Source organism: Podarcis gaigeae (assembly GCF_964106915.1).
Source record: "Podarcis gaigeae genome assembly, chromosome: 2".
Lineage (NCBI taxonomy): Eukaryota > Metazoa > Chordata > Lepidosauria > Squamata > Lacertidae > Podarcis > Podarcis gaigeae.
The window spans coordinates 17,530,013-17,543,071 of NC_139679.1; the positions used below are offsets into that span (position 1 = coordinate 17,530,013).

The window sequence follows — 13,059 nt, forward strand, 5'->3', positions numbered from 1 at the left end:
TTAGTTCCTGCAATTCATTCTGATTGTGCAGATAAAATATAACTGGTAGAATTCTACATGATGTGATGCTAGTGTGTGAAAACAGTCAAGGATCCCTAGGCATGCACCATCAGATGGTAGGAGACTTCAGGCGCCATCCTAGCACCCAGGCATCTTGACTCGGTCGCAGGTGGCTGATAGTCTGGTGCAAAATGTGCCTGGAAAATTTTGAATGCTGGGTGCCAGATGGCTGCTTGGTTTTTTAAAATCTCCCATACCTGCAGTCCAACTCCCCCTGCATTGTGCATGTTACAAAAGAAGAAGGAAAATGATGGTGTTGAAATGGCAGATCCAAACAGCAACCTCTAGTGAAACAGTTCCCATTTTATTTTCAGCATTTGGGAGAGCTTGAATCACAAAGCTATAATTTACCCCAACTGTGGGTTCTGGGGTAGCTGCCACTGTTCAAAGGAGAGGGCCTGATAGCAAAATAATATATTCAGTCCAGTCCAGATTTCAACATGATGAACTTAAGCTGAAATGACCATTCCTGTTTGAAATCCCCACTCCACCCTCAGACAGAGGGCCACCTAACCTTATAAGCACCAGTAAAGCAGAAGAAAAAGTAGACCTGGTGCCTGAATAGAAGACTGCCAGGAGCCCCATGTCAGCTCTCTTGAGCTTTCTAAAAGGAAGAGTAGAATATAATAACATACATTTCCCTTTAACTCATTCATTCATATACTGCAGATATGGCAGTAGATGACATGGCACTAGATGACATTTGGTGTTGCCTCCTCCATTTGTGGCAGGCATGCAGTCCCAGTCATTACACAAAACACTAGATGAGACAGCTGCATGCTAAACGGGAAGGGGACTGGGGAAAAAAAATACTTTGCTTTAGAGGTCTCCTTAAGTGTCATAACTAAAAGGGAGAGCTGCTAGCTGTTCACAGGGCGCCTTCTCCAGATACTCTCTTGCGAGTGATGTGTTCTATTTGAGCTGTCTCAGAGGTATCCAACTCAATCTTATACTTGGCAAGAATCTTCAAGATGGGACGAAGCTTCAGCCACCACTGTGTTCTGGGGATGCGGTGCCTGATGGAGAGAGAGAGAGAGATCATGAGCGTTTCAGCTAAGAACAATCAGAAGAGCCTTGTTGGAGCAGTTCAAAGACCCATCATAGTCCAGCATCAGAAGCCCATGGAAAGCCCTGGAACACAATTGATTCCATGGCTCTGGCACAATCGTTCCCTTTGCAAAATGGCTCCGCCTTGGGAAGTCTTTAGCAACCACTTCTGTGTTATTATTTTTAGTGAGGTTCTTGGACTTCTAACAGATATATTGTGGATTGCAGATTACCCTGACTGCAGAAGCCTCACTTACTTGAGTTTACAAGACAGAGGAGACACTTACTCAAAATCAGTCTGTTCTTTGAGTTCGGAGAGGGGCTGGAATACAAGGGCCCGTCTGCGCATGCCCAGGAGGCAAGCTGAATCAGGGCTGTTGGCAAAGATACGACCTGAAAAAAGAAATTGTGGGAAATGCCCATCAAATTCATTATCTGGAAAAATGAGGACTTGCCTTTTTATTGCCTAATATTCTAAGATACCCTGGAAAGATTTTATTCTGAAATGCAGACTAAACATTAATAAATAGTTCAGCAAAGCAGTAATAATACTCTCAAGGAAATCTTCTGGAATTTAATATCTGGGTGTATTTATGCCTCTTCATGTGAAAGAGATTGGTGGCGAAAAGTCCACAATAAGTTATATAGTAAGTTACAAGTCAACTATTTGTCTACAGTTAAAATGCATAACCTTCCGTTAACCATAATAATCCTTGACTACTCTTGAACATAATTCCCTAGGGTGGTGAGCAATTGACAATAAAATTAAAATGATGGCAAAATCTGCACTGGTTTTATATGGGGGGGGGGGACCCAGACACACCCCTCCCCCACAATTTACTTTTAATGCATTATATGTAGCCCTGGGAAAAGTTCAGAGTGAATTTGCCAGATTTCCCCAAGTATTAGGATGCATGTAGGATTGTTACTATTTGGGAATGGTTCAACTGTGTGAGATGAGAAGATTAAGAAGAAATATGAATTCATCAAATTTTAAAGAACATAATAAAGTATCATGTCAGGAGAGATCTTAACATACTATGTCAAAATCCATGTTTGTGAGCAGATATGCAGTATAGCCAGTGTGTTCTGGGTGATGTTGTATTAGTTATCACTGCTGAATTTATTGTGTTTAAGTTTTTTTTAAAAAATACTGATGATTGTTTACTGTTTTATTTTGTTTGTATTTTTATCAATGCCACAGTGGGTGATAGCTAGCTGAAACCATGCTCAGAATAGATCAACTGAACTCAATAAGTTATTTAAGTTCATTCATTGCAGTAGGTCTTCTCTGAGTATGATGAACGTTGGCTATCACCCACTTATTGTGCTTTAAATAGCATTCATAAACCACCCTGAGAACATCTGTTGTTGAAGGGAATCTAAAGGGTTAATAAAGAAAATAAACGTGGCCCAGAATTGTCTCCATATACTTTCTGAATGTATATCCAATGAATATACAAATGTACAAATGAATATTATATACAATACTATATACTCCATATACAATGAATACTAGGTAATAAATTCTTACAGTCCCAGAAGGCATCATCCCCCCCCAGTTGCTCTTATTTTAATATTAATTAGAAAATATGAATTAATTGGTTAATTATCAGGAAGGACTTTTGTGTATGTGAAGAAAGCATTAACTGGTAAAATCCATACACACAGGTCCTGAAGGGTGACCACAGTGCGTTCCATGGAAATCTTTAGTTAGGCAAGGGATGCATAATAAGTCTATGATTTCCTATGGAAATATTTCTAAGGCAGGATTTGTCCCATCTCTTTACCCCCTCTCCATGGTTTCTTTCTGAAACGGCTGCAGCCAAAAGAAAAAACTGATCTCTTGATTTGTCCTCTCCACCCTTGCCTCCATGGTATCTGCGTGAAAATGGCTGCCACCAACCAGCAAAGCACAAATGAACTAGGAATCTGGTTGTCTGCATATCTGAATCCGCAGAAAGATTAGCAAGGTTTGGGCATAATTCTTTACGTGTGGAGAAATGAATTTTCGGATAGTGGGAACTGTGTGTACAGTCCCCTGCAAATGTTGGACTCCAACTTCCATAATCCAAGCCCATTGGCCATGCTTTCTGGGTCTGATGGGAGTTGGTGTCAAACAATATTTTCAGGGCTACTGGCTCCTCATTCCTTTAACAGCATCCGGCCAAATGCCTCTGGGATGTCCGCAAGCAGAGCCTGAAGGCCACAGCTCCCTCTCCCTTGCTGCCGATTCTATAAACGATATTACCATCCATTAAAATACAGTTTTAGCCAGAGGGTCTTCAAGATTGGCTTACAAAATCAATCAAACAAACAAAAAACTCGCCAGTAATGAAGCACAATACAGTGCATCAGGTGAACATTAAAAATGTAACTGAGACCAGAATCACTACCGTATTTTTCCCTCTATATGACGCACTTCCCCCCTCCTAAAAAGTAAGGGGAAATGTGTGTGTGTCTTATGGAGCGAATGCAGGCTGCGCAACTATCCCTGAAGCCAGGAGAGCAAGAAGGATTGCTGCTTTCGCTGCGCAGCGATCCCTCTTGCTGTTCTGACTTCGCTTCGCTGGAGAGGCGATGCGCAGCTTTCCCTCTCTGCGCAGCGCCCCTTCAGCGAAGCGGGAAGAGAAACGGAGCCCCTTCCATTTCTCCTCCCGCTTTGCTGGAGAGGTGCTGCACAGAGAGGGAGAGAATTTTTTTTCTCTTGTTCTCCTCCTCTAAAACTAGGTGCGTCTTATAGAGCGAAAAATACGGTAATTCGCCAAAGGTGTGGTAATGCTGCATTCAAAATACTATGCAATGGGTTAATGCTATAGCATAGAATCTTGTGATGTCATAAATATATATACTGAGGCATTTCCCCCCAGTTTGTTCAGTTATCACTGTATGTGGAGCTTTAGCTGTGAGAGCAGCAAGTGTGTTGTGTTATGCTGCTGCCTGCCTCAGTCTGTAAATATCTGTCAGTCTCAGATACGAATTCATGTAAATCTGTTTCAGTAACGTAAGTATCACCTACCTCTCTGGTACATTCAATCCGGCAAGAGCAAGTACAGCAAGTCAAAGCCATGTTATTTTTAAACTTTAAAAGCAAGTGTTGCGTGGTTTTTCTAAGGGGGGGGGGAAAGAGAGCTATTAAAAGGGCCGAACAGCCTGGGGCAACTTCTACACAACTCTGTAAAATATAGTGGTACCTCAGGTTACAGACGCTTCAGGTTACAGACTCCGCTAACCCAGAAATGTTAAGAACTTTGCTTCAGGATGAGAACAGGAATCACACAGCGGCAGCAGCGGGAGGCCCCATTAGCTAAAGTGGTGCTTCAGGTTAAGATTAGTTTCAGGTTAAGAACGGACCTCCAGAACGAATTAAGTTTTTAATTCAAGGTACCACTGTATAAAGACTCCCTCATAGTCATCTGAAAACAGGAGTTTTAAGCAGGGCTGTAGATCAGTGGTTGTGTACCTGCTTCACATGAAAAATATCCCAGATTTAATTTCTGGTTGATCCCCGTTGGTAGGAAGAAGAAGAAGAGTTTGGATTTGATATCCCGCTTTATCACTCCCCTTCAGGAGTCTCAAAGCGGCTAACATTCTCCTTTCCCTTCCTCCCCCACAACAAACACTCTGTGAGGTGAGTGGGGCTGAGAGACTTCAGAGAAGTGTGACTGGCCCAAGGTCATCCAGCAGCTGCATGTGGAGGAGCGGGGAAGCGAACCCGGTTCACCAGATTATGAGACTACTGCTCTTAACCACTACACCACACTGGCTCTCTAAAACCCTAGAGAGCACAACCTATCAGTGACCCGTGGACAACACTGAGCTAGTTTTGATAGCACAAGTAGCCTATGCAGTTTTAGAGGGCAATGCCTCTTTCCAAATTCATTAATGGCATGATGCAACAGGGAGAAACATCTGGATTCTGTTCTCTCTCTTTCCTATCCCTCATTCTCCAGCAGCCATAGCTAACCACCTAGTGTAACAGGCTACCCAGTCAAAAGCATCCACATACCATGCCTGGAACACTCTTTAATCTTCCCGGACATCCACGCCACCGCTTTAGCACCCATTTTCGTTCCAAAGTTTCTGTCAAAGGGAGTTGGTGAGCCACCCTGTGATGGGTACAGGGAAAGTCAGCTTGATTGTCATTGAGAATCATAGTTGCACGAATTGCTTAAAAGGTAAAGGTAAAGGGACCCCTGACCATTAGGTCCAGTCGTGGCCGACTCTGGGGTTGTGGCGCTCATCTTGCTTTATTGGCCAAGGGAGCCGGCGTACAGCTTCCAGGTCATGTGGCCAGCATGACTAAGCCGCTTCTGGCGAACCAGAGCAGTGTACGGAAACACCGTTTACCTTCCCGCCGGAGCGGTACCTATTTACCTACTTGCAATTTTTAAATAACTTTTTTATTCAAAATTAAAACAAAACATATTATCCAGAAGCATATCATCCTTATCCCCCCCCATTTTTCTTCCCTCCCCTCCCTTCCCCCACAGAATTCACTACCCCCACCCCCCAACTTCCCTCAGCTCCAGTCTTTGATTTTTCTAAAAATGCTGTTTTCTGCATGTTACACAGTTGTATAGATCCTCAAACTATTTAGCTGATAATTATCAATAAAAAGTTTGTGAATGTTTATTCAAAACCAGCCAAGGAGTCCAGTTCGCTTTGTTGCGTCTTCAAATACTTTGTAAAGGGTTCCCATTCATCTTTAAAGTCACAGTTATCCTTGTCCCGTAGCTTGTATGTCAGTTTTGCCAGTTCTGCATAGTCCAACAATTTTTCTTGCCATGATTCTTTAGTTGGGGTTTCTTCAGTCTTCCATCCTTGTGCTATTAAAACTCTCACGGACGTTGTCGCATACATGAAGATGTTTTTCAGCTTTTTTGGCAGATCTTTCCCTATCTACTTGCACTTTGATGTGCTTTCAAACTGATAGGTTGGCAGGAGCAGGGACTGAGCAACGGGAGCTCAGCCCGTCGCGGGGATCTGAACCGCCGACCTTCTGATCAGCAAGTCCTAGGCTTTGTGGTTTAAAAGGTAAAGGTAAAGGTACCCCTGCCCGTACGGGCCAGTCTTGACAGACTCGGGTTGGTGCGCCCATCTCACTCAAGAGGCCGGGGGCCAGCGCTGTCCGAAGACACTTCCGGGTCACGTGGCCAGCGTGACAAAGCTGCATCTGGCGAGCCAGCGCAGCACACGGAAACGCCGTTTACCTTCCCGCAAGTAAGCGGTCCCTATTTATCTACTTGCACCCGGGGGTGCTTTCGAACTGCTAGGTTGGCAGGCGCTGGGACCGAGCAGCGGGAGCGCACCCCACCGCGGGGATTCGAACCGCCGACCTTTCTATCGGCAAGCCCTAGGCGCTGAGGCTTTTACCCACAGCACCACCCGCGTCCCCGGCTTTGTGGTTTAAAAGCCTCCAAATGGAAGATCGATTGCAGCAGGAGTGGCTATGGGCCTTGCACAGCCTGGCAGAGGAAGTGACCCATCAACTGCTCCAGCTTTATCTTCCAATCTCAGCAGCCTGGTGCTCAGCACTTGAAATTGGGTGATAAAATCTCTATCCATACCGTGATCAGGACATAAATCCCTCTGTCTGCTCTTCACAGGGTAAGAGAGCCATTTCCCACTGCCCCAGTGCTGCAGAGAGGTCCTAGAAACTCTCCCTTTTATTATAGAATCATAGAATTGGGTCCAAGGGTCATCTAGTCCAACCCCCTGTAATGCAGCTAAAGCATCCATGACAGATGGCCATCTTTCTATGAAGAGTAAAAAAAAAAAAAAGCATTTCTCCACCTCTGATGCTGGTAGAGAGGCCTTGTAAGAGCGCTTGGGAGACAGAATTCGGTGGCAGTGTGCGTGTGTGTTGCGTCTGTGTGTTTTCCCTTTGGAACAAAACATAAGACAGCGTGGGTCAACTGAAGGGCTCTAGATGGGACCAGTCCTTTGGGGCTATTTCTGTCCTCAGCCCGTGTTCAACTTCTCTGCCATTTGTGGAACTAAAAGTATTATTTGCTTGAGTAGCTGTAGCAGTATAGCTGGGCTCCACACATACCTGCTGCATGTGTCCCAAGACATTCTTCCTGGTGTCAAAGACTCCTTTCCCTTCCTCAGAATACAAGTTGTATATGAACTCGGTGTTATAGTGCTCATTGCACTTTTCATTCCTAGAAAGAGAGAACACACCCAGCATGGATGAGGCAGGAAGACAGGTCTACACTGATTAAGAACTAGCTTTAAAAGAAAAGAGATGGAATGGTAGAACACAGCGCTAAGGGGGGGGGGGGGGAAACGCTCAGGTGACTTGAGCTCTCCTCAACTACTTTTGCCTGGCTGGAATGTGTCATTGTACTTTGATAATGCCTCTTGCTTGGCTGGATGGGTGGAGGGACGCTGTGTGTGTGTGTGTGTGTGTGTGTGTGTGTGTGTGTGTGTAGAATTTTTCTGTATTTTGTATGAATGTAGACCCAGGATTCACATCCATTTGTCTGATTGGCGTGGGCCCTACAGCTTAACTGACTAAATATTTCCCTTGTTCTGCGGCCTGTTTATCCTGGAAATGCATTATTGCTCCATAATAAACTGCTTCTGCCCACCATAATTTTATTCTGATCATAGCCTGCTTTCTCTTCTAGTATAAGCAAAAGTCAGTGTGGTCCTGGCAGTGATGGGAGACCCAGGTGCAAATTCCTTTACTTTGCCATGAAGTACCACACCACTCTTGGGCAAATTTCTCTCAGCATAATGTACTTCAAAGGTTAAGTTGTGAGGGTAAAACAAAATGAGCCCTATTTACTCAGCCACTACATAGATGATGGGTGCGATACAGGTATGATATATATAGAAAGCTCGCTTGGAGCAAAAAATGCATTTCCTCCCCCAAATCAGTCTTCTTTTTTGCAATGAGTGCCTGGAAAACATACTGGAAACTCTGGAACAACAATTGCTTCCTTATCTGAAAAGCTGCAGAACCAATGTTGTTTTAGAAGCCAGCCAGAATAGAAAGTTATAAGCATACATGGTTAAAGCTTAAAAGAAGAAGAAAACTGCTTCCACCACTCCTACAATGGTATTGCCCATCTTCACTCTTTTTAGCTAACAGAAACCACTTCTGAGCATCCAATCCCCAGCTGTTTGATGGCTAAGCCTAGTAAGATACCTCAATATGAGACCTCTCTTCACTGTGGTCTTCATTTTCTCAGTCAGATGCTCCACATTCATCTGTTTACCAAAGAGAGAATCATGGTTTCACTTTCCGTCTCTGAAACTACACGTGAGCACATCTCCCAGCTATCATAGCTTTTGCTGCCAAGTTCCAGTCCCTATCATCATACAGTCAAGACTTATTTTCTATAAAGGAGTACAGTGGTACCTCAGGTTACATATGCTTCAGGTTACATACGCTTCAGGTTACAGACTCCGCTAACCCAGGAATAGTGCTTCAGGTTAAGAACTTTGCTTCGGGATGAGAACAGAAATTGTGCTCCAGCGGCGTGGCGCTGGAGGTGCGTCAGGTTAAGAACAGTTTCAGGTTAAGAAAGGACCTCTGGAAGGAATTAAGTACTTAACCCGAGGTACCACTGTATTCCTGGAAAGACTTTCCTGTGCGAAGGTGGGATATGCAAACTTTGCACTAAAGCCTGTGACATCATGTTTTGGATTGTGAATATGAAAGGAGTAAGATTAACCCACTTAATAAAGTCAAACTGCAGGCCCAAAACTATTCACATTAGTGGCTTCACATGTTTGTCATCTGCACATACAGTTGCAAAGTGTTACACTGTGAGATGCCTGAGGTTCACTTTCCTCCTGAATGAGAACTATAGGTACGCATTTTCACTCTTGCCTCTGAAAACACTGGCTTGTAGAGTATGCAAGAGTAGGAATTGCCCATTCTTAAAGATTAGCCCCTATGTTTTTGCATGAGTCATTGCCTTTGGAGCAAGCCTAAAGAAGTGACTCATGAAGATACAACAGCCAGCCTTTTCTGTAGGCAGGCAATTCTGTAAATGAGAGTCTGAATTGGAAGTGATTGTAAGAGGCAATACTGCTGTGCTCTTCTCTTGGGAGTGATTGAACACCAGTCACATCCAAAGCAGAGACTAGACAGAATTACCTGCTTCCAGTTTAGGCAGGAACGCCCATGCAGGAACGTTCCTCTAATTTATTTTCATGGCACACAAGCAGTCCTCTCACAGCATACTGGTGTTGCCCCAGGGCACAGTTTTGGAATGACTATTCAGGTTATTTACAGCAGAAGCTGCTAAGAGTGGAGAGAGGAACTCAATCTAGACTATGCTGCACTCCCAGGAGCTTTCAAAAAGGAAACAACCCCCTCTGGCCTCTGCAAATGATTCTCACTTCCAAGTCATGGATGGTGAAAGGATCCTCATAAATATAGGCTGCATCTGCTCCAGCAGCCAGTCCCGCCATGGTAGCCAGGTAGCCGCAATATCCTCCCATGGTCTCAATGATGAACACCCGCCTCTTGGTGCCAGCTGCAGACTGTTTGATACGGTCACAAGTCTAGGGAATTAAACAAACAAATGGCATCCTGCTCAGAAAGACAGAATGGGGCAGGTTCGCTGTATAACTTTTTGGCAACTCTTATGTTTGCAAGTTAAAAGAAGGTAAAAGGTAAAGGTACCCCTGACCGTTAGGTCCAGAGGCAGATGACTCTGGGGTTGCGCGCTCATCTCGCTCTATAGGCCGAGGAAGCCGGTGTTTATACACAGACAGCTTCTGGGTCATGTGGCCAGCATTACTAAGCTGCTTCTGGCAAACCAGAGCAGCGCACGGAAATGCCATTTACCTTCCCGCCAGAGTGGTACCTATTTATCTACTTGCACTTTGATGTGCTTTCAAATTGCTAGGTTGGCAGGAGCTGGGACTGAGCAACAGGAGCTCATCCATCGTGGGGAACTTCTGATCGGCAAGCCCTAGGCTCAGTGGTTTAGACCACGGTGCCACCAGCATCCCTAAAAGAAGATATAGACATATAAATGTACAATAACTGTCTCGGACTGAGTCAGACATACTGCCTTCTCTCGACTGATAGCTGCCCTCCCAAGATTTCGTGGCAAAGAAGGGGTCTTCCCCATCACCCAATATCCTCTGAGCTGAACGTGGCAGGATCCAACCTAGAACCTTTGGCAAGCCAAGCACACACTCTGCCAATGAGCTACGGCCCCTCCCCATTGCTTTTGAAGACATGACACTGCCAAATGCCAAATTTAACCACTGGACCGTCTATTCTGGCTGGCAGCACCTATCCAGGGTTTTATCAGGCGGGCATGTCTTTTAATCAGAGATGCCGAAGGAATAACAACCAAATTCTGCATCACGAAAAGCTGAACTCAGCAGCCTATGAAAATCCTCCAAATTCGCACAGTGTATTTCTACTCCTGGAGAGCCACTGCCAGCCAATTTCGACACTAATAAACTAGATGGACCCATGTTCTGACTCAGTTATAAGGCAGCTTCCTATGCTGTTGCATCACAAAACACAATGTTAGGTAGCTGCCACACCCCACCCTGCGGTAAGACTGGCATGTATTGGAATTCATTGAGCTTGGAAGCCAATGAATGCCTTACTGATGTGATGGTGTTGAGGGCTGTGTCTGCACCAATGCTGAAGTCAGAGCCAGGAACGTTGTTGGAGACGGTGGCAGGAATAACACAGAGCGGGATGCAGAGCTCTTCGAACTTGGCTCGGCCTTCAATCAACTCCAGGCTGCCGGTGAAAGCCTACATAAAGGGGAAAGAAGAAAGCCTCCATTATTAAGATGAGGAAACTGTGGCCCTCCAGATGTTGTTGGACTCAAGGGTGCACAAAGTGGGGGGCGGAGGGGGCGGGCTGTCCCGGGTTGCCACTCGGGGGGGGGGGTGTTGACAAGATAGCCCCTGCCTCTCCCCAGCTGTAGAGCGGCTGTGCTACCTGTGGCCAATGGGAGTTGGGAGTCCAGCAGCATCTGGGCACTTCTCCATCCCAGCCTTAACCTAACTTTCATCGGAGCCCACCCTGTTCTATCTTAGGATTTGGATGTTGGACGAAGAGTGCCTCTTCCAGCCCACTGTCAATGGTTGTCATGTTGTGCCTATAGGAATGTTCTGTGGAATGTGAAAACTGACATACTCATTCACCAGTCAATAATCCTATCAACAGTGCTTTACTTCTGTTATAGATCTTGTGCTCTAAAGAGCCTAAGGCGTGCCAGAGACCTACCTCAAAGCCACCAATTATGATGAGCCCATGGATGTTAAAACTGGCGATGTTGTTGCTGATTTGCTCAAAGTACTTCTTGGGTAGGGTCCTGTCATTGTAGAAGAAGAAGCAGCACGGTGTTTTTGTTTAATCTCTTATTCATTCGGATGGTTAACATCAAGCAAAAAATGCAGGTATTATAAAGCAGTAATTTAAATAACGAAATCCACGCCAACAACTAAAACATAATACAGTGGCTAATACAACTTTGACTAATGGGTCCCGATTCAGTTAAGGTTCCAAATGCCTGGCTGAGTAAATGCAATTCTTTTTATTTGTGCCTGAATGTTGTTGATGTGAGGGAAAAGCAAATGCAGGGAGTTCCACAGACGAGGGCTGCCACTGAGGAGACCCTGCCTCTTGTACCCACCATCCCTACCATTGACAGGACTACCCCAGCCAATCTTTTTTTGTTTGTTTGTTTGTTTTAAATTTTTAATATTTTTATTAAGTACAAATTAGAAAACATACATATTCACAACGAAAGAAAATACAAAAGAAAAAGAAAATACATCTAACCAAGGAAAAAAATTAGAGAATATTCTTTTCATATTTATAGGTATTTATACCTCTATAAAATGCTACTCACAATAAAGCAGTGAAATGAAAGATAAGATATCAGAAAAAAGAACAAAGAAAAAATAAAGAAATAAAAGAAAAAGATCATAGGTGGAAGTACATAAGTACTCACAATACATAGCCGTTTCCCATCTATATTCAATTGTATAATTTCATCTTGTCCTTATCTACCTTGAATAAAGTGGTTTAAAAAAAAAAAAAGACTTCCACCGTTTACCTCACGCGTTTTTAATAATCCGTTCGTCAGAACCTCTGTTCTTCATATTTTCCCTTTGGATTTCCTTAGTGTCTCACTCTGTATTTTTTATATTACGCACAAGATAATTCTAAACACAACCCAGCCCATCTTAAAGCATAGGTCAGCAGGTACTGGCAAAGGCACGCCTTACATTCCTTGGGCCCTAAGTTTTATATGGCTTTGGACAAAGGTGCCAACGCCTTTGGTTGGGCCCAGCGGCTAACAGGCAGTCAGCACAGGGTTTTAAGGATCAAAACGATATAATCCCATCTTGCTGTTTCACATTACAACCTGGCAAGTGGCGTTCTGCCTCAACTGCAGCTTTCAGACTGGGTTAGATTTAGCCAGTCCACTTCCCGCTTGGAAAATGCCTTGCTGAGTGGTTCGCTGAGGATGCAACGGAAGCAGATAAATAAGCTTTCTTCACCACCATCATCACTACCACATGGTAGACACGATGGCGAACTCTTGTTCTGTCGTCTGTGCCACCTCTGCCCCAGCCATCATCTGGTCAGCTGCATTGCCAGGAGCCCCTCAAAGAACCAAGAAGTCTTTCAGACTCCCTACAGACGAAGAGGTCACATAGGAGGGGTCTTGTCAACAGCCAAACTTATCTCACCTTTCCATGGCAAGACAAGGGCTTTGACAGGAGCACCGGCCATGCCAGCTAGAAAAACACCCCTGAGAATTCAGGAATCACTCTGATTCAGTAAGTCTTGGGAGGCAGGCGATAGTACCTTTTGATTTCACTCATAGAAAGTTCCATTATCCCCAGTAACTCTCATTTTCCAGACAGTTAGCCTCTGCAGGGGGACGGACAATTCTGCTGTGCTTCAGCAAAGGATATGATATGAGCTTTCAAATATTCCTG

General features: G+C 44.5%; 1 protein-coding gene and 1 long non-coding RNA gene across 2 annotated transcripts in view; both read right to left on the bottom strand.

The window, feature by feature from the left end:
• LOC310840007 overlaps positions 1-13,059 on the bottom strand; it is a 131,693-nt gene that overhangs the window by 2,944 nt on the left and 115,690 nt on the right. The gene's annotated exons all lie outside the window — the stretch shown is intronic.
• PFKM (phosphofructokinase, muscle) overlaps positions 344-13,059 on the bottom strand; it is a 40,367-nt gene continuing 27,651 nt past the window's right edge. The window contains exons 15-22 of the mRNA XM_083728856.1: positions 11,333-11,420; positions 10,702-10,854; positions 9,469-9,633; positions 8,267-8,328; positions 7,163-7,274; positions 5,117-5,216; positions 1,395-1,500; positions 344-1,076 (exon numbers count right to left, since the gene is read on the bottom strand). Of these exons, the coding sequence (XP_083584982.1) occupies positions 929-1,076; positions 1,395-1,500; positions 5,117-5,216; positions 7,163-7,274; positions 8,267-8,328; positions 9,469-9,633; positions 10,702-10,854; positions 11,333-11,420 (934 nt within the window). The 3' untranslated portion in view covers positions 344-928. The remainder of the gene's footprint in view (positions 1,077-1,394; positions 1,501-5,116; positions 5,217-7,162; positions 7,275-8,266; positions 8,329-9,468; positions 9,634-10,701; positions 10,855-11,332; positions 11,421-13,059) is intronic.